Raw genomic sequence first — 23,899 nt, 5'->3', positions numbered from 1 at the left:
CCTAGGGTCCTGGGATCGAGTCCCACATTGCAGTCCTTGCTCAGCAGGGAGCCTGCTTCTCTTCCTGCCTGCCACTTGCTTCTCCCTCGGCCTGCTACTCCCTCTGCTTATGCTCACACTCTCTCTGATTTAAAAATAAATAAAATATGAAAAATAAATAGATCTAAAATATTCCTAGTGGAGTGTCTAGGGCCACACAGGGTGAAGGGAAGTTTAGAAGTACCTCAGAGAGCAGTGCCACGAGGAGGGGTGGGTCTGGAACCCCTTTGCACTGCGTGCTTTTGTGGTGTCTCTGGGCCTTTGTTTCTTCATCACAAGAGGAGGAGCTAACCCTAGAGAATTTCAGTGGGTCTCACAGCTGAAAGAGAAAACAAATTTCTTTGTGGAAATTTAACTAAATTGGGATCTAATGGCATCCTTCAGGCAGGTAGTGATGTGCGGTGCACGTTGTCTTATTTGAGCAGGGAGACCTTGAAACGCGAGGGTTGTCTTTCCACTGCCAGCCAGTCTTGGGTTTGGACCCTTGTTGGCTGCTCTGCGAGAGGTCCTTTGCTTATGACGGTGCCTCTTCGGACCAACCGTCTGTTAGACATGCCCTTTGAGAAGTGAGGCTAGATGTGAGTGGACTCGTCTGCCCTCCCCGCACCCCACCCGCTGATGATCTGTGGGACACCCCGCTCACGGGGTCGGGGGGTGTGCGGGGTCGCTGCAGCCCTGGTTAGGCAGGGAAGCTCAGCCATGAGAAGCATTGTGTTCCCATTCTGGAATTCCGGAACTACTGTTTATTTGCTGTGTGCCCTTGAACAAGTTACTTAACCTGAACAAGTAGTTGACCCAACCTCTTGGCGTTAAAAGCCTAGAGCATTTAGAACACGTGTCTGATACATAGTAACAAAACGGACAGCTGTTCTTGCTTCTTGCTGTCTTCCTGTAAAATATGGGAATGAGCCTGCTGCCTGTCTCCAATCATAATCCTGTTGTGATCCTCTGAGGGGGACCTTGAGGGGTAACACAGAGGGGCTCCCTGAACCCTTCTGTGTGTGCGCGGAAAGATGGTGTTTCAGCCATTCCTCGGAGACTGATGTTTATACTGCTCTTAGAGCTCTTTAGGGAATAAAATTACCTCTCGCTTTCACTAGCCTAATTCAGTGTCTGACAACTTCTCTCACTCGGGAAGTTATTCTTTCTGTGTGGCTTAATTGCCTATTGTTGCAATTTCAATTTGGGGTGAAAGAAAGGATGGCGAGTCTGACTCGGAGATAAAGGGATTGCAGAGAAACAAGTGGGTTGGACTCAAGCACGGGCTCTCGGCATGCGGGTGTGGGGCTCAGGCTCGGGGGCTCAGTTGCCACACTGGGGCAGGGGGTCTGCAGGGGTGCCTGGAGGGACGGGGGGTTGTAGGGAGGTGACAGTTGGCCATGACCTGGAATATTGTCCCCGCTTTCCCACCCACACTGCAACTGGGACAGCTTCATACTTACGGTCTCTGTCTACTTGCATGAGAGATTTCACCAGGAGAAACAGTCCCACAGATAAAGGAAAAATCTGAAATACCTGGAGGCCAGTGTATGTCCCCGAAAATCCGCCTGACATGACCTGTCACTTGGCAACTGACTCTGTTGCTTCTTGTCTCAGCAGCTCTGTGCCTGTCTGAAAGCAACAACGTGTGTGTGTGTGTGTGTGTGCGTGTGTGCAGGTGCACACACAGACACACACTGCTTCGCTCATGGTGCTGGTGAGGGAGGGATGGTAAATGGGAAAATTTATTGGGAGAGGAGCTTTATAAATTCAAGATGTAATTCTCACAAGACTGGAGAAAGCCCCTGTTCATGAGTTTGAGGGGATAATTTTGACTCAGCCTTGTGGGGTGGGGGGAAACCCTCTGGGAATTCATAGGAGGTTTTCATCTCTAGCCTGGGGGATGGGATGGCAATGACTGAAGCCCAAGTTGAGAGCAGAACTATTTGGCACAGCCCCACCTAATGAAACAGGTTTGGAGGGAAAGTGACCAAAATAGAGTGAATACAGACCACGCACTGGAAGGTTTATGCCCTCGGAGCTCCGGGGAGCAACGGGTGTGCAGAGCCCTCCCCCCCAAACCCCCCTAGATGTCAAGGTGACATGCTCAGTGTCACCAAGCATGGCATCCTGGCCTCTGTTAGACCACCAAGTGGAGTCCTGGTGTTTAGGGAGCCGCCTCAGGGAATGCCCTGGGAGGAGGGGAAGGTTCAGAAGGAAACTCTGCCAGCCTGACTCCAGGACTTGGGTCTCAATCCCTCGCTCAAGCATGAATGGGAGATCACCCAGGACTGTGCAAGTGGGAATAAGCTGTCCCTAAAGCCATAGTGATCTAAACAGTCATGTTCAGATGTTGAGGGCCCACTGCACCCTTGCCTGGAAATCCCTAATGGACATTGGGTCTCTTTGGATTGGTGATGGTCTTCCTATACTCCGATGGCGACATTTAAGTTCAGGGTGAGGCCATCCCTGATTCCATGGGACACAGTCTGTTAGGCTGTTAGGCGCTGTGCACCATTCCCTAACGTAGTCCTTACCACCACCTCCCCAGGCTAAGTGGCACCTTTTCCATTATACAGAGACAGACTTTGAGGTTTCAAACTGGGGGGACTCACTGATCATTAACGTAACCCTTTTCCCTTATTTCTACAACTGAAACCACACACACACACACACACACACACACTTCTCTTTCACCTTGTTTGCTAAGGCACGAAGCAACCCTGGATCACTTAAATGAGGCACTGTTCATCCCAGTTCCATCTTTCCTCCATTTTCCTTAAACACCCGTCACCATGGGCTGGCCCTTTGCTGCTGAGTGATGCTTGGTCTAAGTGCATCCTGCACTGGGGTGAATGGGTTAATGAGTGAGTGATGGATGGTGGTTGGGGGAGGGGCAATGTCTCTTGGTGGGACGAGCTCACCCATCTTCCCACGGCTACTGTCCTTTCTCCCCAGGGTGGCATGATTGCTCTGCTGCTGTCCATCTTGTGCCTGGTGATGATCTTGTACACTCGCCGGCGTTGGTGCAAGCGCCGCCGGGTGCCTCAGCCCCAGAAGAGTGCCAGCGCTGAGGCGGCCAATGAGATTCACTACATCCCCTCTGTGCTGATTGGCGGGCATGGACGGGAGAGTCTGCGCAATGCCCGCGTTCAGGGCCATAACTCCAGCGGCACCCTGAGCATCCGGGAGACCCCCATCCTGGACGGCTATGAGTACGACATCACGGACCTGCGCCACCACCTGCAGAGGGAGTGTATGAACGGAGGGGAGGACTTTGCCAGCCAGGTCACCCGCACCCTGGACTCCCTGCAGGGCTGCAACGAGAAGGCAGGGATGGACCTCACCCCAGGTGGGCAAGTCACTCCTCCTCTTGGGGAACTAGGGAGTGAGGAGGGAATCAGCTTCTCTACCCTGGGGGCCAGTTGTCCTGCATGATGGCATGTACCTGTGCCCTTTCCCAGGTGGGCCAGAAGGGTACATGCTTTCCTGAGACCCTGGGAGCTGTGTTGAAATGTGGGAAGTCAGAAGAACCAGTATATGCTGAAACCCTCTCCACTTCCCCTTTGCACTGGAAGCAGAGATGCCTTTATATCCAACAGAAGAGTGGGTCAGATAGAGCCTTTTCCATCTATAATAGAGCAGGCCCCAGGGAAATAAGACGCTAGCGAGAGAGATCCTGTGTGTAGGGCATTTTTGCAAGTCACATGTTTGCTTAGGTGATTTATTTTTCCACTGGCATGGACGGGGCAGAGGTGCTGGTCTTTTCTATGACTCTGGAGACCTTGGTCCGGGCTGGGAGTGGCTAGTTGTGTTGTGTAGCCCATGCCTCTGTGGTCTTCACAAGGGTCGTACTTCTTCAAAGATTAGGAATGCAGTTAGACTGTCCGAGCCTACATGCCTTGTGTTTCTACAGAGATGCTTGGTGGAAAGGACTTGGACCTGATCGGGCTGAGCCAAATGGGGTCCACAAAATGCAGAGAGGAAATCACTGTACTTTTCTTCTACAGTGGCCCTCCTGCTCTTTCTCTGAAATTTCTGTAAATAAACAACTCCTCATAGAGAAAACCCCAAGACAACGATCCCTCAAAAACTGTTCCATTATCTTTAAAGAAGACATTTTTCATACTGAATATTGCTGAAGATATATAGACTTTCAGTGGGGCTTGAAAAGAGGGAAAGCACATCACGGCAGTCTCCTTTCTGGGGTGCGTGGGTGGTCCCATCGGTTGAACATCTGAGTCTCAGTTTCAACTCAGATCGTGATTTCATAGGTCGTAAGATCAAGCCCCGTATCTGGCTTCATGCTCAGCAGGGAGTCTGCTTGAAGATTCTTTCCCTCTGCCCCTTCCTAACCACTCAAGTAAATAAATAAATCTTAAAAAAAAAAAAAAAAGATGTCTCCATTCTGCTTTGTATCTAGGAGAGATCCTATATGAATAGCCACCTTTTAAAGTCTGGGAAGTCCTTGAGGATAAGAGACCTGTGGTCAATGCCTTATATTCCCCATGGCACCTGGCGTGGTGCAAAGCCCATCAGGTCCATGTGATGCTCATGGGGTTCCAAATTCTTTTTTTTTTTCCCATTTTATTTATTTTTTCAGCGTAACAGTATTCATTCTTTTTGCACAACACCCAGTGCTCCATGCAAAACGTGCCCTCCCCATTACCCACCACCTGTTCCCCCATCCTCCCACCCCTGACTCTTCAAAACCCTCAGGGTTCCAAATTCTAAGGAATTCGGGGAGCAGCCAGTACTGCAAATACGAATAATAGTGGTGTCAGACCACAGGGAACAGTGTGGACTAGAATGGAAGAGGGAGAGGGTGTGTTCTGCCTGAATGCACCCAAATTCAGCTTTTTTTTAAAACTCTGTGCCACCCCAGAGAAAGGAATCCATTGTCTGTCTCTTGCCAGCGGGCCACATGCGATGACCCGAATCAATTCAGAATCAGTGGACTTGGCTTTTCCATTCTCATCTCTCTCCTTCTCTCCTCCCTCAGTTTTGTAGCCCTGCAGAAATCAGAGGTGTATTTAGTCTTTGCCAATCTCTCACTTTAAAGGTTCCTTATTTCAGTTCTGTGAAACTCAGGCAGCTTTCCGTGCTCCCACTTTCTTCTAGCCTTTTCTCTGAAAGCATTTGCCTTGACTTCTCCTTCTGCAGGAAGTGACAATGCCAAGCTGTCTCTGATGAACAAGTACAAGGATAACATCATCGCCACCAGTCCCGTGGACTCTAATCACCAGCAAGCCACTCTGCTCTCGCACACCTCCAGCAGCCAGAGAAAGCGGATTAACAACAAGGCGAGAGGTATCTGCGTCTGATGGCCGGGCTTGCGTGTGGCGGATTCCTTAACATTGGTAGAGGCAGGACCACTCATATGTTGGATCCCCGACTCTCAGGCATGGCTAGAGGGTGTGTGTTTGGGCCCAGTCTTTCTGGAAGCCTGTTGAGTGTTACTTAGCCAAAAAAACTTCATAGCACAAACTTTCTAACCAAGTAATTTCATAAACAAGGCATTTATCCTTAGGAAATAATTGGACGAGTGCGCAGAGCTGTGTGTAAAAGGCTGTTCATCACAACATTGTTTAAAAGAGCGAAAAATCGGAAATAGCTTAAGTGTCCATCAATAGGGAATCGGTTAACTACCTGCACATCTGTCTGTTGTCCGGCAGCTTATCACGCGGTCATTTAGGATGATAAGATAGATCCATATTTGTTCATATGGAAAGTTGCGCACCCATTTATTAAATGGCGGAAAAAAAGCCCCCAAGACTATAAAATGGAAGGTACAGCAAAATGCCATTTGTAAGGGGAGATTAAAAAGCCTTTATCTATTTCTGTGTCAGAAAAAGACAGAGAGCATATATGTCAAATGTGAACGGCGTTTTTCTCTGATTGACAGGCTTGTTCCCTGCACACATTTTTGTGCATTCTCTTTATGATTTTTTCCCTCTTTTCCCCACTGAATGTATATTAATTCTAGGACCAGAGAAAAGCAAAAATTTAACATCCGAACTTTCGAGGAGGGAAGGCTCCCTTCCATCCCTTCCCACCCACCGTCCGCGAAGGTCCTTTCGGGCAGTTGCTGCCGGGAGGGGGTGGGCGCCAGTGACCACTGTCATGAGAAGGTCCATTTCTTCAATCAGTCTGTGTATCCGAAAGCTCCAGGGTCCGTGCCTCCTCCTCCCCAATTGTCGGTCAACCTGCTCTTGTTTTTATTGATTTTTCTCCTGAACTTGCCCAGTGATTTGGTGTCACGAAGGAAAAACTGAAGATGTCGACTGTGCTGTGCTTCTTTTCATTACAGCTGGTTCTGCCTTCCTGAGCCCTGAAGGGGATTCTGGCACTGAGACAGAAAACGACCCCCAGCTGACCTTCTACACCGACCCCTCGCGGAGCCGAAGGCGCAGCCGAGGTGGGAAGGCTGGAGGGGCATGGTGGTGGCGGGGCTCCGGGCAGGGGAGGTGAGGAGCTGCAGAGGGGCTGGGTCGGGCTGGGGGCTGTGTGGCCCGAAGCCAGTTTCTGCAGGAAGCATCCCTTGGACCACAGCTGGTGTTTCCTGCTAAGGAAGAAAGAAGAGCCTACAGTGGAAAATTTCCGAGAATCATCTCTCCCAGATAATGGCACTCTCAAACAAGTTTTCAAGTTGTTTGAAAGGCTATTTCTTGGTCAGAAGACTCTCAATTCCTTCTGGAAGCCTCAGGAGTCATATTTTGCTGTTTAGATGCAGGAAATAAAGTTGATAAAGTGTGTTGTATGTGAAAATGTGGACGGTACATGTCCCCTTGCTTACCCGGCCACACGGACCATGGGACTGGGGAGGCAGCGGTTGGGGGGCAGGGCCGCCGAGGAATGGTCTGTGATCCGTCTGTAATGGTATTTGGCCTTTCGTCCCCTCCCCGGTGGAATCATGGGACCCCCAAGCCTCCAAGTGCCCTCCTTTCTCCTGGCAGGGTCCCGGGGAGCTCACACACTCTCCTCAGCCCTGCTAGCGCCGTCCTGCCCCACAGATGCTCCCTGGGCCCCTGCTCCTGTGTCACGTGTGGCTGCGGCAAGGAGGTGCCACTGCCCGCGGCCTTGCTGGGAGCACTGTTGTCACTGAGGGAAGTCTGGGTTCAACAGGCTTCTCTGTTTACTTGCAGTGTGATGCTGGAGGAGAGCCACGGCTTCCCTGAGCCTGATTCCTCATATACAAAGCGTGTTCACAACACCTCCCACACTGGGCTCCGGTCAGCATGAAATTCTATTAAAATGGGCTCTTTGGGTGACTGGCAGAGCTCTGTGCGGCCGTCACTGTCATCGCTCCCAGATCGCTCTGCAGTGCGGCCTCAGGCTTGTGTGACACCCCATCTTAAGGAATTTCAGACAGGGACCCACTGAGATAGGGTGGAGGATGCTTGAGCGGCCTCCCCTTGTGTTATACCCAATGGCGTTTTCCCCAACCCACCATCAAACCCCGCCCCCACCCACCCAAAGACATTTACATTTTGGCTCTCTCCTACCTCTACTCAAGTTCCTTCCACACGGAGGGCATTCTTCCCAGAGATTGGAAGCAGCCCTTTTAATGCCTCAGCTGCAGCTTCTCTAAGCTTTGCTACTATCAGGACAAAAGTCCTTCCCACCATTTTCCTCAAGAGATCAGTGGGGCTCTGGGCAGCCTAGCGTCTGATGCCCCAGTATCCCTGAGGTGAGAATGTGGATCCTTGATCCTCTTTAGCTATTAATAGACAGCAGATAGTGAACCTTGGCCCATCCAATCCTGAACAGGGCGTGTTGTGCTTTAATAAAATCCTGTTTAAGAAGATCCATAGTAATGAATTAGAATGAGTTTCTTTGCAGCATAAAACTGTTCCTTTAAAATACCAAGCTCTCTTAGTACATCAACTGTTTATTGCTATGAAGTAGACTGTAAGCTTCTTAGGGATGGGCATATCTAATTTATTTTTCCAAAGTGCCCAGCGAAGGATTTTGCCTATAATAGATGCTTGTAAGTGTTTGTTGAATTGAACTGAATACATCAATCAGGCCGACAAATTTTATAACTCACCTGCCATACGTCAGGCTTTGTGATGGGAGGTAGAAACATGGAAACATGGCATGGTGATAAGCCCTAATTTAATATTATAAATAAAGTAAAATGAGTACTCAGAGGACAGAACAGGTCATTCTACCTGGCAGCAATAGGAGACAAAGAAGGAGAAAATAATTAGACCTGGGTTATATACAGCGTATAGAATTTATTGAAAAAAGAGAATCTAGGGTAAGGACAACCTAGTAAGGAAAGTGGCATCTAGAAAGCCTGGAAGGCACAAAAGAACATGGTATTTTTAAGCATGTGAAAGCGGTTCTGTATGGCAGGTGTAAGAACACAGGCTACGGGGCAGTGGGGATGGGGCTGGATACCAGGCCAGATCCCCCAGGATTGCACCTGCGCCATGAGTTTGCACTTGGTTCTGTAAGTCAAAGGGAACTACTAGATGTTTTGAAGGCAGGTAGAGATGCTGGATGATGGTTCGATGGTACAGAAGGACCAGGGAGGCGAGAAGATGAGTAGCAAGTCACTGCAATCACGTGAGAGCAGCAGCAAGTGCCGGCAAACAGTGACAACACCGTGTGATAAAAGCTTTAACAGCAGGGTGCTCCCAGGGCTAGAGGAGCAGCAAGGGATGAGTGAGAATCTGCTCTCAAAGGTTTCATAGAAGTGTTTACAAGGAGATGCTGTTGGAGCTGAGACTTGAAGAGTAGGTGTATACCAGGCTGACAAGGTGACAAAATGGCATTCTGCGGAGGAGGAAATGATATGTGCAAAGTTACAGAGACATAAACGATAATGGTCTGGTGAGAGAGTGGAAAAGAGTTTACTAGAATGAAGCATACTAGAATGAAGAAACTGCAGGTTTGCAGTTTGCTTAGGAAGTAAGGCTGGACGAGCAGGAGATAGCATGCGCCTTGACCTTAGGACTTGGACCTAACCCTTCAGTTAGCACCCCTGGAGGCTTTTCTAGAGCATCTCACTGGTCCACTCAGCTTTGCGAAGGGTGCCTCTGGGGAGGCAAGGGTGGGGGAGGTTGAGGCAGGGGGACTGGGCCCACGGCTCTTTCCGCTGTCCAGGTGTGTGATGCTGGGCTCGGGTCAGGATGGAGAGAATGAAGGCAAGGGAGACTTTGGACCCAAGATGGAAACATACTTAATGGCATCGGAGGAGGGGGAAGGCGTGGCTTGTAGAGCCGAGGGCGGGGTCAGACAAGGTGGAGTCTTCTGATTGGAGAAACCAAGTAGCTCAGGGTGCATCGGCAGGTGGTGGAAATCAGAGGAAGAGGGAGGGCCCAGCTTCTCATCGCAGTGCCTGGGGGATGAGCTTGGTTGGTGGCAGATCTCTCTCTGCTCAGGGCCAGTTTGGGCTGGAGGTAGAGATTTGTGTGGGAAAATCAACCCCTTGGTGAAAGTCTCCTAAGATGAAAAGAGTATCTTAGGTAGCAAGGGACGGGGATCCAGATGCTGCCTGCCACCCTGCGGGTGGTCTCCCATCCCAGGTCTCCCATCCCAGCTCCTGCCAGCATGCCCACTCAGGGCACCTGCTGCCCTAACGGATGGGTGCAGACCCAGACCTTCCCTGCGGTCCTGAGAACAGCCCTTCCAAAGACTCCCCGAGCCCAGAGATTGAGTAGTGCCCCGTCTGGGGGATGGTGCCCCAGCCGGACCCCTGCCTCTGTCCCAGCTCCTTAGCAGCAGCTTGTCCCTGGACGTGCCCTGTCGCCTCTCTGACGGTCCATCTGTGGGAGCTGCCTCATCAGACCGTGGTCCTCGTTAAGTGACATGAGCCACGTAAAGCCCACACACTGGCGCCTGATGCAGAATTATGCTTTGTAAATTTTTACTGTCACTGTGAGGTTGATCTCTATGAGACTTATTTTCCTTACCTGTGAAGTGGGTAGTTACTGTCTGGACTCCTCAATTTATTCTAAGGAAGCAAATAATAAAAATAAAATAAGGTATGCAAAGCATTTTACCTGCTGTCTGACATAATAGATGCCTTTTATTTCTATCAGTCATAAATGCCAACACAGACCAGACCATTAGAAAATGACAAAGGACACATTCTATTGGCCACTTGCCTTGCTTTCTTACTTTCCCACGTCTGTTCTGCCTCCGCGTGAAACATCCCTCTTATTACTACCATTTTGTCCTCTGCACAAAACCCAAAAACAGACACACCCAGAAAACCTTCTTTCCTATTCCTGTCCGCAACCGCCGGCAAGTGCCTTCTTGGCATCCTTCTTTGCTCACTAGGCTGCCATTTATAATGTCGCCCCAGTCACTGCAGGTCTGGGGGGACCCTTCAGGCATGACAACATCCTCTACACATACAGAGCAGACTTTCCTCATTCCCAGTCCTCTAGACAGAGATGGACCTGTAGGACTCCCACCCACAGAGTTTGGGAAAGTTCCTCAAGAGGCAGTTGGAGAAGTAGTTTGAGCCCTGGGAGGAAGGAGCTGGTTTGTGAGAGCGCCCTCTGTGAGAAGCGGTGAGAAGTGCAGAGACTTCTAGAACGGGGTGGAAGCATCCTTACCACCCTTGGGGAAGAGGTTGGAGCTCAGTCAGGTGGGTAGCAGGGGAGAATGCCCTCCTTTATGATTTCTTTGTGAACCTGTCCCAGGAAAAGTTTGGAGAACTTGCACACAACTGATTGTTGTTGACCCCGAGAGCCATTAGTATGCTAAGCCCCTCTGACTCAGGCTGACAACACGGCATTCCATGAGGATGAAGCTCATTGGGGTTGTGAGCTGAAACATTCTTTGCCTGGACTAGGTTTGCCCACTGCCTCCCCTGTTGGCTCGGTTGGGCAGCAGAAGGCCAGACTGGCCTCCTACTGCCAAGATTCTTACCACTGTGTGTCTTGCTTATATCTTGCTTCCAGTGGGCTCTCCCAGAAGTCCTGTGAATAAGACCACCTTGACGCTGATCAGCATCACCAGCTGTGTGATCGGCCTCGTGTGCTCCTCTCACGTCAGCTGCCCCCTTGTTGTCAAAATCACCCTGCATGTCCCCGAGCACCTGATCGCCGATGGTAAGCTTGCTTCCGAGGATGTGGCTTCCTCCCCAAAGGGGAAGTTTTCATCTTGGGCCAGGAAGATAGAGAAGCCAGGGGTCACTGTTACTTATTACTGTAAATGAGGGAAAAACAAACCCAGATAAGTAAGGCTTAGGACACATTTGGATTGTCCACAGACGAAATCAGAAAGCAGGTTAAAAACAAAACAAAACAACAATAACACCACAAAAGTGAACAGATTACCTCCTCTTCTCTATGCCCACTCCAATTTCTCATTTCTGTTTGCTTTCAAATAAGCCCCTGTCTATGTAGAGAAATACAGAGCATGCCGGATACAGGCAGATAGACACTGAGAGATTCTCTGGCTTTTGGGAAGGGAGAAGCTAAGCGGGATCTTGGAAGTGGTTAAGAACCAGCCACGCTTCAGTTTGGTACGCCCAGGTGAGAAGTTCCTAATTGCAGCAACTTGCTAAAAGCCTGGAACTCTGAAGCAATAATTTCCTTTCATCCAGGGGGACCCCAGTATAATGAGGGAGTTGTATGGGTTCTGGAGGCCCTGATTTCTTGAAGCCCAGAGAACCTAATTGACTTGTTAAAGTCTCTTCTCTCATTGCTAGAAGGCTGGAAACAGGTGGGGACTGTCCGCGCCATTAGAGGGCCTGCTATTTGATGGCAAGTGGAGGCCCGGCGGCAGGTCCCTGCTCCTTGGGTGAATGCCAGTGCCTGCGGCTGGGTCTGGGTCTGATGGAGCCATGCTGTGGCCATCACAGAGTGACTCTGCCCAATAATTTCCTGGGTCCACCCTGATAGAGATGGGATTCAGCAAGGGCAGGAGGGGGTCCCAGTGGTTGCCAAGCCTCCAACTGCTGATCTCTTGCTGGGGAGCTCATGACAAGCAGGGCTGGTAGGCATAATGACCTCGGGATTGGGCCAATCTGTGGAGTGTCCCTTACTCTGTCTCGAGGGACTCTGGTCCGGACGTGCACCCGCACGCGCATGTGTGTTTGTGTGTGCGTGTGTGTGTATTGGGGTGTGTGTTGTGTGTGTGTGTTGTCGTGTGCATGTCCAGGCATTCCTCTTTTCTCTCTCCCGCAGGGAGCCGGTTCATCCTGTTGGAGGGGAGCCAGCTGGATGCCAGTGACTGGCTGAACCCAGCTCAAGTGGTTCTCTTCTCTCAGCAGAACTCCAGTGGGCCCTGGGCCATGGATCTCTGTGCCCGGCGGCTCCTGGACCCCTGTGAACACCAATGCGACCCCGAAACTGGTAGGCAGGAGCACCCGGCAGGGGGTAACTGTCAGAGTTTGTGCCTCTTGGAATCACCCCCCTGGAAACCCCGACCATCTTCTCCTGATGTCTCCATTGCCTTTGGGGGCCTAGGCCGTGCAAGCTGCCAGTGTGTGGGGGTTCCTGAGCCCCTTGGTTTAGAATGTGGCATCTTCAGGCAGAAAGCCTTGGAAGTACCCTGTTTGTAGCCCCCATTCTTCATCCTAGACAGGCCAGTCTAGGATGACCTCCACCATCCATTTGGCATTCTGCCACCGGATGTCAACCGCTGGGGCTAGACCTTTTAATGCATGTTTATTGTAGAAAATTTGGAAGATTTAGGAAAGCTTATAGAAGAAAATGATAATCATCTATACTTCTCTCTCCTGGAGAAATCGCTTTAAAATCATAACGTCCTCCCTTCCGATCTTTAATCTGGGTGTGAGTTTGAGAGACTTACAAGCACGCTACGTCCAGTAGCTCTTTCGTGAGTTTTTCACTTCACGTTCTATCGTGAAGATTTTCCAGAACCGTTAAATATTCCTCAATAACATAATTTTAATGGCTATTAGGTATTCCATTGTATGGCCATATCATAGCTCATTTAAATAGTTCCCTATTCGTTGACATTTAGGGTGCTTTAAATTTTTAATTTTTACAAATACTACCCAAATGAGTATCTTTCCACATAAATGCAGGGCACACGTGAGGTTAATATCTTCAGAGAAATCCTAGGAGAGAGATTACTGGGGCCAAGGGGAGAGACATGGCTCAGGCTGTCATGTTATGAGATGGGGCTGGGGCTTCCCCGAGAGGGTCCACGTGCGGACAAGGCACGTGTGAGGGCACGCCCCAAGCTTGTGAGCTCCACGATCCCGAGGAGTATGGGTCCCTCCTTGCAGGTTGCTGTGCACTTTCCTTGTAGAAGAGGGTTCGTCTCCAACAGTCTCCATCAAGGTCTGGGTCTTTTAGATTCCGTGCCACAGATAGATGCGTCCCAGAGCAGCATGATGCCCTAGAACAAAGGAAGGCGTGTAATGACAGCTAAGACCCCCAGGGGAAATGTTGGGAGCTGGGGGCCCATCCCTCCAGCTCTCTGTATCTCTGTATCTCCTCCACCACACACACACACGCACACATGCACAAATGTGCACATATACATATGCATTTGCACACACAGGCACATACATGAACACACGTGCACACTTGCACACACACGGAGTACACATGTACATACGTAGTGCACACACCTACCCCTACAGGTACATTTTCTTCTGGTGCTGGGGTGGAGGGATATTAGTAACGTTTGAGTCCAAGGGACAGAGCCTTACTTCTGTTATGATGCATTGTGGTATGTCTTTGGGAGAGTAACGGGCAGCTACCACATCCAAAGTTCACCTTCTTAGGTCTAAGGGCTGTTGTCACCTGGACCCGTCGTAGGGATTCCAGACCCCCATATGGAAGAGAAAGTATAGCATTTTAAACATCTGATCTAAGACTGTGCTTGCTTACTGCTCTTCCCACGCTGTCAGGCAAGCACCAAATCAAACAGATGGGCCGTGCGCCATGCCCAAAAGCCAGTGTGCTCAGGAGAAAGGAAAAAGGGCTCATCTCCAAGGCGGGACCTCTCCGTGTGCCCGAGCTGGTCTCTGGTCCCCCGCGGCTGACTTGGAGTGGGAGATCCTGGGACAAGCTCAGTGCTTAAATTCACTTCTGAGACAAGCCTGATCTTCAGAGGGCCTTGGAAGGTTTTCCTGAGGTTTTAAAGAACAGGAAGCACTTGTGATTACATGTGGGAAGAGAAGGGATTGGTGTTTTGAGTATGGAGGGGTCTTAGAAATGATCTCCTTTAGATCAATATGTGAATTGTCCCAAGAATATACATAACTTACCCAAAGCCCCATGGCTTCCCAAGGCATATAGTCTGTGTTCCATCCATCATGAATTCTGAACACAGGTGGGATTATCAAGGGTTGCGTGACTTCCCCAAACAAGTCGGGTCCAACATTTTTGTCCCTGAAGACTCTGGAAGCAGCCTTCAGTACTGAGCATGCTTCCCGAGCCAGGAGTCGGGGCGGCTGCTTGTCCACAGTGAAGTTCCCATCACCTGCCTCTTCAGTCTTCCCAGACATCGCGTTTCTAATCCTTGCTGAAAATGACTCTGGGAAGCCGTCCCCTGCCAGTGGTTTCCCAGTCTCTGTGATGATTAACGAATAGCCAACTGGAAGGCCAGGGGGGAGACCGCAGATAGGAACCCACACCCCACACTGGAGACTAAGGTGCAACATCTTCCTTTGGGGGAGCAGCCGAGGAAAGCTGCTGCGGAGACTTTTATTCCCATTAATGCTGGAAATGGAAGCCCTCCTCCTCCCCACCCTGCTTTCTTCCCGCACATGGGATGATGTGGTCAGCCCACATGCTCATCACTGAGAAACTTTATCGCCTCCCACACTCCATCCCTGAGCCTTCCTCCAAAGAGCTGAGTGTGGGAATTGGCTGCAAGTCAAGCCGACGTTATTTTTGCATCCCTCCAGCTAACTCACTTGGAAATGTCATAGTGTTGGGACATGTGCTTTCCCAGCCATGCCGAGGGGTCTGCCCATATGGAGATGTGGAGCTGTACAAGGGCACGTGTGTACTTCTTCACACACGCGCTGCACAAACACACAAACACACACGCTCAGGCCCTGCAAAGGAGCATCCTTGGGGGCCTGGAGCTATCCTCAGGCAACCTTCCAGAGGGTTCCAGAGTGAAGCATGTATTGACTCGTCACCTGCGCTGTGGTCCAGAAGAGCAGCTGTGGTAGGCAGAATATTGGGTCCCCGACAGTCGGCTCTTCCTCATCCCCAGAACCTGCAAATGAGTTACATTACCTGGCAAAGATGAATTGAGGTTGCTAAACCAGTGGCTTTAAAATGGGGAGAGTAGGGGTGACTGGGCGGCTCAATCGGTGAAGCATCTGACTCTTGGTTTCGGCTCAGGTCGTGATCTCAGGGTTGTGAGATCGAACCCTGAGCCGGGCTCCCTGCTCGGTGGGGAGTCTGCTTGAGATTCTCTCCCTCTGCCCCTCATCCCACTTGCTCCATCTCTCTCTCTCTCAAATAAATAAGTGAATCTTTAAAAAAATAAAATGAGGAGAGTATCTTGGATCATCTAGATGGGCTCAGTACAATCACAAGGGTCCTTCAAAGTGGAAGAGGGAGGCAGAGGCGGCGGTCAGACCCTACGAGCCGAGACATGAGAAGGACTGCAGCAGCCCCTGGCGGCTTTGAAGCTGGAGGAAGGGGGCCCGCCATAAGGAATGGGACGGCTTCCAGAAGGTGGAAAAGGCAAGGAAATGGATCCTCCACTCAAGGCTCTGAAAAGGAGCGTAGCTCTACGGACCTCCTGTGTTTAGCCACATAAGACTTATGTCAGACTTCTGACTTACAGAAATGTAAGATAATAAATTAGTATTGTTTCAGCCACTGGGTTTGTGATCATTGTCATGGTGCCTGTGGAAACAGGAGGAGGAAAAGGGCAGAGAAAGGACAAGCGTCATTATGCTCCTCTTTGTAGCTCCCCAGCCCCGTTTCTGGAGACCACAAAGACCCTTCCAAGACGTGTCAGGAGTCTATGGAAGAACTAGAGCTGGAGGAGGCTTGCTGATGTGTTTTCCTTCTACATTCTGGCGACACACGATTTGGGAGGGATGTGATGTAGCTAGAGCTGTGAGCCCGGTGCCTGGAAGCTCTTGGCCAACTGCACACTGACATTCTCCTCCCAGCTTTGTGACCTTAGGTGTGTCTCTGGCTCAGGTGGGCTAACAGCCAGCTGCTGAGGTTGAATGGCTTCGTGCCATGGCTGGAGCCAGCCAGACGTTGACTTCTCCTGTGCCTTCTATGGGTTTTTCTTATGCTTGTCTGTTTGCTCACTTGCTTGGCTTTTGATGGAAACACAGAGTAACTGGTTTCAGCAGCGTTTTTAACCCTCCATTCCTGGGCTTCATTCTACCTGTTGGGCTGCCGAGGAGGGTTCACACACCTGCTTCATTTCACAGCCTCCCCCCCCGACCCGCCAGCCCCGGCCATAGACCCTCACTGCCCTTTTCAAGATATGTAGCTTTTATGGGTCTGCAAGGAGCCCAGGTTCCCAAGCTAAAGCAAATTTCAGTTGCCATCCACAGAAATCACTTCTACCCCAGATCTTTCTAGAGGCCAGTCCTGGCCACAGAGAAATACGTAAGATTTGGCGAGGGGCTTTGGACCAGTTTTCTAGACTCAAGTTTAGCCCTCTTCCCCTTTCCGCGGTCTGAACCACTGCCTCTCTGCCTCTCTCTCTCTCTCTCGAGCTCAGTTTGGCAAGGTAGCACAGCTCCCATTTTGTTCCTGCCCTTTGGATTACCCACTCTTTCCAGACTCCCTTTTGTGGCTCATTTAAAGCACCTTCCTTCAGCACGTACCTTGGCATACTTCCCTCTGTCTGCCCTCCCAGAGTCATGAGGGGCTCTTTGACTCTGGGCCTGCCTCTTGCCTGATGTCTCCACAGGGAGGGTGGCCAGGCAGTTAGAGATTACCCAAGTCCAGATGTCTTCCAGAGATTTCCCTCTTCAGAGGAGACGCAGCCCCCAATTCCATTTTTCCATTTAATAAAAGCCAACCGTGACCTGAAGGTTAGGTGTCTTGGGGCTTTTGTCCCTGTCAAGTCCAGCCCAGCTGTGCCTGAGGAGCCCAACTTCAAGGTCTTTCCTTAATCCTTTGATGAGATTTGCACCCCAGTCCTTCACCTGTGGAATGGGAAACGAGGGGAGCCACGGGCGCCGTATGGGTTACTTCACGGCGTCTGACCTTGGGTGTCAAGCAAAAATCAAGGGTAGCCCTTTCCTGGCCCTCCCTGGATCACCTCGATCGTCCCTTGGTGGGCTTCTACTCTCTGGCAGTGTGCTCGCCCGTGCGTGTCTCCTGCAGGGCACACTCCCTCCCGCTTGGGCACCTTTCCGTGGCCGTGACACGTCTCTCCATTGGATTCCTGTGAACACCGCCACCGAGTCTGCACGTCATGTGTTCCCCGCCATCTGTCACAGCAGATGCAGAGACTGTAACACTTCTAGCTTAGGAGGGCATCCAACACCCTTGCGGGGTCTTTAAAATTCACAGCTAACAGTCGGAGCTTGTGTTCGCACGAAACCCCTCTTAAAGTCAAGAGTTAGCATTCGGTTGCCATAGCAACTTTCCTCCTCAAGTCTGAACTCCTTCCATGTAGATGGCCAAACTGGGTTTGAGGAGGAAGGCAGAAGGGGGGAACGTTTGGTGGGTTCCGGAAATGAGGATCATTTGGGAGGCAGATTTTGGCTATCCTCCGCCTCTAGCCTGATATGTTTGAAAATGTCTCCGTTGCTCTGACTTTGGGCTGCACGTGACATTATACGGATGAAAGCTTTCTCTCTTGTCGGCGGTGTCCCCACATAGTCTGGGTGATGGAACCCATAAGGAGATAATGACTTTGAAGGCAATCTGAGAAAGGTACATGCATTTTACAAAGGGTACGAGTCGCCGTTGTTAGGAAAATCAGGCTCTGCGTGAACTCTGAGTTGTTAGTGCATTTCTTTTTTACATGTTTTGTGGCAACGAGCTATCAAACGTGGAAGGACTCCCTTTCTTATCAGGGCAAGGCCTCCAGCCAAGACCCCTCTGAGAGTCAGAGTGATGGGTCTGACAACCTCTTGAGGTTACTTCCTGCTTTTTAATGTTGCACGAGGACAATCGGGAGGTGATCTTCTGAAGGGAGAAGGAGGTCTGTGCCCTCTACCCATTAATCGCCTTTGACTTCTCTATCTTGAGAGTGGGGGTAGTGGTGTTATTTATAAATGTAGGGCAAATTTTTAAGTTAATTGATTTTCCATTACACTCTATGTACAAAAATCGCTACTCGTACAGAAAAGTGAACCTTGTTCCTGCCCCTGTGTAGCTTCTAGTCTTGAACCCCTGCTTTCCTTGAAATTGGTAAGATAGGAGGCCTGGCTCCTTGGTGATTTCCTTCTATTATGGGCCTCTGGTACTTGCCTTCTTTATCTTTCCTTCTCCCAGAGAAACAGCCTTCATCTGAAAGCTTTATTATCACCTACCTTGTTTCAAACTTTGTTTTCCTGGTTCCAACCCTAGCTCCCTGATGATTCCTGGATACTGCTCAGCAGCCCTGAAACTGGTGAATTTGAGCCTGTGGCAAATCTAGCTCATGTAAATCCCGAGTGTCCCACACTGTCTCATCCTGACCTCATACTCTGTGTAGAACCCCCACAGACTAAGAAATTGCTAGTTTTTGCGTCACTCCTCAGCACCTTGAGCTAAGCAGGCGTGGGGGGAGGAATATGAGTCTTATCTGGTAGTGGGCCCCGATGGGGAGTACCTTAGAGGTCCCTCTTGAAAGGAATGCTTACGCCTAGATCATAACAAAAAACCTCATTTCTTCAGAACCTACCCAATCCTTTCCCTCATAACTGTGGGGCCCCTTTTGCTTTATTTTTGTTGGTTTTTGTCTTTGAAAAAAGAAAATAGCCCTCAAAGCTCTTATTCTAGGTGTATCCTTTTCTAAGTGTCTCTTGCTAGAAAGATGAAGGAACGGTATGCCCCTTGTCTCCTTAGGGCAAGCCACTTTTGAGATTTACAGATGATAGGAAGTCACACCCTGTTCTTTTACAACGTGCAAATTAACCAGCCAGTGAAGAGTTAATAGCAGTGCTGTTGTGGAACTGCTCTCAGCAGTTTGGGGATACATAACATTACATAACAAATTATTAATATAAGGGAGCAGGAGCAATTTTTTTTCAAGATCAGCGCTAAGGCAGGCAGTGATTCTTAATCTTTGGGGGGTCTCGAGTTTGCTTGTAAATCAGAAGAATGGCATGGAATCCTGCCGTGGGGAAGACGCACATACATGCCTATACGGTTTTGCATTCAATTCCAGAGGGGTTCTGAACCCCTTGGAATGGAGTTAATGGAGTAACTAGTGGTAATGAAGCAGAACAATGTAGATAGAGAATTGTGGGTGGTTCTTCTGTTTAACAGCTCCAAAATCATTAGCCACTTTCATTTAAAAACAAAAAACCCGGAGTTCCTACAAAAACCATAATAGGTATGAGTGGCCTCCTCCAACCCTGTGGTGGTTCTGTGGGTGAACAGCATGGCATGGTGGAAATTAAGGTCCAGAGTCAGAGTCATAGATTCAAATATTAACTGCACTGTATAAGCTGTCTCTAGATCCCTTCATTTTTCTGAGCCTCAGTTTCCCCTATCAGCATAGCATAGCTAATAATACCTTTTCAATTTTCTTAGAAATATTTCTTAGAAAAAATTAGGTGCTCTTTAAACACTCCTTGCTCACCTAATAGGTGTCTTGCTGGAGACGGGGCACTGGGAAAATAAGGATGAAAAAGCCCTTTTGCTCAAAGCGTTCTTGGTCTTTGTTTTTCCGGAGCACATTTGTAGGTTCTTTGTAAATGTTGGGTTCCTCTACTAGTGAAACTCAGCTCGTAGTAGCAAATGGAGAGATGGAGGGTGTGTTCATTCATGTGGGCGGCAGAAATGGGGATGTGTGGCATAATGGGATTTATTGTTTCATCCACACCACTATTAGAGTCGGAGTTTCATGTAATCATTTCATACTCATTTTCTTGAACAGACATGTTAATCAGTTGCTTCCTGTTTCTTCTTCCTGCCCTCCTTCTAAGGGGAATGCCTCTGCTATGAAGGTTACATGAAGGATCCTGTACACAAGCACCTTTGCATTCGGAATGAATGGGGCACAAACCAGGGGTAAGTGCAGGGGATGGCAAGCGAGCCAGTTCCCAGATGTCACCCTGCTTCGTGCAGACAAGACGCGGAGCAATTGCATGCAGGGGAACGCAGCTAAAGGGTGGTTATATTCTGAATTGCGAATGGGTAAAAATGTCACCGTGCATTTCCATATTTATACCATCCCAGTGACGTCCATGTCATCTTTTTCTCCATTTACGAGTTCAGAGATGATGCCTCTGACTCGCAGCCCCACAGCCTCCAGCTGGGATCTGAAAAATCAAGCTGTCCCTGTCTTCTTTCTCATTCCACCGCCAGTCACCAGGCTTCCACAGGCAGAACTTAGCTGAGGATTTTGCTGGAGAGGCACGAAGCCGCGCAGACTCCTGTGTGGCCCTCCCAGAGCGCGAGGAGCTTGGAGAGACGGACATGAGGACAAATGTAATTTTCCCACCTCATTTAGCAAGGGTGACATGCGGGAGTGCTCCACCATGAGTCCCAGTACTCCTGCTAGTCCCCAGTCACCCTTTCTCCCTGAGACCTTTGCTTTCTCCCAAGCACACGTGACTGGAATAAGAGTTCCCTTGTCTTGCCTTGTCCTTTTATTATTTTTTTTTTACATTAAGAAAACTATTATGATAAAATTTACATCCCATAAAATTGAGTATTTCAGTCATTTGAAGTGTATGATTCAGTGGCATGGAGATCATTCACATCGCCACCAGCCATCAGGACTGCACATCATCCTTTGCTTTCTAGAGGCAAATTTCTACTCTGTTTTGGGGGCCAAGAGCTTGCTTTCTGCATGGGCTCATTCGTGGAGCAAGGTTGGAAGAGAAAGCGATCGATAAACTCTAATAATAGCAGTCGATGGAACAGGGAACACTAGAAAGAAATCAAGGCACAAGCCACCTGAGAGTGATTGCTTTTGTGCAGGTTGGAAATGTGTTTGCAGCCTGACAAGGTGGGAAAAAAAAAGGTGCCACCATCATTTCATACATTGCCATGGAGGACTGCTATCCCCGAGGCTGATGATCTGCCCCCTTTGTAGGATTCTGATGAGACCGAGCCTAGAATAGTGAGTGTAGTTCTGGACTCTCAAAGCAATAAATATGGAGACAAATGGTGAGAGTTTGGAGAAGAGCAATAAAAATGATGGAAAAGCCCAAGGGAGTGATTTATGATGAAGGATAGAAGGACTCAACTCGGAGAACTGGTCAGCTGATGACTAAGTCAAGGCATGATAGATGCCCATCGATGTTAGAAGAGGGCAAATGTTCTGGAACGGGTTGAGGTTGAGGAATAAGGACGAGAGAGAATGAAGTTAGGGGAAGGAAATCTGAGTCACAGGTCAGAAAACTTGAGGAAGTCAAAATGCCATGAAATTCTTCTGTTGGTGGAAATGAAGGATTGCCCTGTTTCCATTGAACTTGAGATCACATCAGAGAGGCAGTCCCCCCGATTTGGAGGAAGATGTTTGTAGAAGGGTATAAATACACATGAGGTTGTGTGTTGTTGAAAGATGGGTGGGGAGGGCCGAGGACTTGGCTGAAAGATGTCAGGTAGGGTATGAATACAGAGACCCATTCGCTGTTTAGAGTCATCTTAGTCCCCTCCCTCTCTGACCCCTGAAACGTTTGCATCACAGAGGGGGAGCCAGGATTTTAGCCCTAGTGATGGCCGAGCATCTCTGTTCACCATGATTCTGAGTAAAATGTTGTAAAGGGTGATGGATAACCAACTCTCTATCATTTAGCCTGCAAACTTGCTGCTGAAGAAAACAACAACAAAATATAATTTTGCTTTTTGCCCTGAATGATCCAGGCTGGCCCTCTGTAGTGATTGGATTTGGTGGCTAATCGCTCAAGCCTCCATGTCCCTCGCCTTGCAGACAGATCATGAGAGGACGGTCCTGGCTTCACTTGGTAATTGCACAAGGGTTCGTCATACCCTCTGGCTGCGTTGTAGAGGCAGTCTTAGGATGTAGACAAGAGCCTCCAGGGACTCAGTGGAGGCCCCATGTTGGTGTCATTTAAAATAAGACAGGCTAAAGCACTGAGTTGCAGACTGACAGGAACATTAGCCCCAGGAAACAGACAAGGAGACCTAATCTGTCATTTCCATCTCTAATTTCCATTATTCTCTGATCATCACTGTCTGCGAGGTCTCGTTTTGGACACTAATAAAATAATGGAGCAACTGTTAGGAGGGAAAAAAGTGACTATCTTGGGGATAATGGAACCAGGAGTGATAAGCAGCATGGGTTTATATGTATATAAAAAAATGCCAGACAAAAGACTGCATTTCCTTCATAAAATGACAAGATAAATGAAAAGTGGAGGATGCCATACATCTTGATTTAAATCGGGGGTCTGATGCCACGTTTCTCTAAATGATTCTTACAAAATTAATCGAAATTGATTTGAACGTGAAGTCTGTCACTTGAATGGAAACCGGCCTGACAGATTGCCAACTAATGATACCTATTGGGGTATTATGGAAAAATCGATGGCGGGCCTGATTTTCCTGAATATTTAATGTTCCAGAAGTCGAAGGGAAGCAGCATGTGTAGGTATTTATATTTTTCACCTAATATCCTTGTATTGCATACATAAAAATAGCTGACCATTCTTTTGAAGTAGAACAAGCAAATCCCAGGCCAGAGATATTGAAAATGAATTCCCTTGTGAAAAATCTAGGTTAATGTATGAGGAGAAAAGTAGCAATAAGCTTTCATGACTTTCAGACAAGGAAGAAAAATTGATTAAGGACATTAATACAAAAAATTACACCTGCAAGTTTACCCAGCCTCTCCCTGGCGCCCCAGGTTACCGAGACCGTGTGTGCACGTGCGCCTTTGAGCCCGTGTGCATGCTGTGTATGGGTACGTGGTATGTGCATGCGTAGTGTGTGCGTGTATGGAAGGGAGCAGGTTTGTTCATACAGATGCTCTCAGCCCTGCAAACCATCATTTATGTGCTCACTCGTTTATGTTTTCGGCAAATATTCAGTTGATTACCTATTGTGCCAGGATAAACGAGATTGCTAATTAAAAGATGTGGTCTCTGCTCTGGAAAAACTACCAGTCTAGATAGATAATGGGTACATAACAGGAAAATGACAATAAATTCTAAAACCTATTAAAAGAAAGAAAGGTCTATGTGATTACAGTTGAAGGGGTGACTTAGGTGACGTCTAAGAACCTAGAATGGGATGATGTGGAGAAGTTTCCTAGGCTGACCAAGGAAATTCTAATAAAGGGAACGGCATATGTCAAGGCCTGGAGACCTAAGAAGCATGACTTCTCTAGGACCAGCAAATAAATAGCCCAGTGTAGCTTAAGAGTGCAGTTTACAGAGACAGGAGAAGAGTTTGACAAAGTGGGTAAAGACTAGCTCTGGAGAGGCTCTTGCTTTCTAAGGTTTTGGATGCTGAAATTCCATGTAGGTGCCCCCAAAATTGTTAGCAGAGGGGAGAAGTTCCAAGCTGTCTGTGTATTTGGTGGAATCGTCCCTCACTCTAAGTTATCATTCTGGGTCCTTCAAAATAAAATAGGGCACCTGGGTGGCTTAGTCAGTTAAGCATCTCCATCAGCTAAGGTCATGATACGTGTGGGAACGAGTCTTGCGTTTGGCTCCCTGCTCAGTGGGGAGCCTGCTTCTCTCTCTACTCCTCCGCCCTGCTTGTGATCTCTCTCTCTCAAATGAATAAATAAGTAAAATCTTTTTTAAAAAAATTACATAAATTAAAATAACCCTAAAAAGAAAACAAAAAGCAAAACAAACCCACTC

General features: G+C 48.9%; 1 protein-coding gene across 1 annotated transcript in view; it reads left to right on the top strand.

The window, feature by feature from the left end:
- ASTN1 (astrotactin 1) overlaps nt 1-23,899 on the top strand; it is a 328,556-nt gene that overhangs the window by 143,685 nt on the left and 160,972 nt on the right. Inside the window, exons 3-8 of the mRNA XM_045983425.1 lie at nt 2,977-3,370; nt 5,182-5,328; nt 6,329-6,436; nt 10,941-11,090; nt 12,171-12,338; nt 20,045-20,129. Coding sequence (XP_045839381.1) covers nt 2,977-3,370; nt 5,182-5,328; nt 6,329-6,436; nt 10,941-11,090; nt 12,171-12,338; nt 20,045-20,129 — 1,052 coding nt within the window. The remainder of the gene's footprint in view (nt 1-2,976; nt 3,371-5,181; nt 5,329-6,328; nt 6,437-10,940; nt 11,091-12,170; nt 12,339-20,044; nt 20,130-23,899) is intronic.

The sequence above is a fragment of the Meles meles genome, chromosome 17 (assembly GCF_922984935.1).
Source record: "Meles meles chromosome 17, mMelMel3.1 paternal haplotype, whole genome shotgun sequence".
Classification (NCBI taxonomy): domain Eukaryota; kingdom Metazoa; phylum Chordata; class Mammalia; order Carnivora; family Mustelidae; genus Meles; species Meles meles.
Note: the sequence above shows the minus strand (reverse complement) of the source record. Positions and strands in the feature narration are given on the sequence as shown.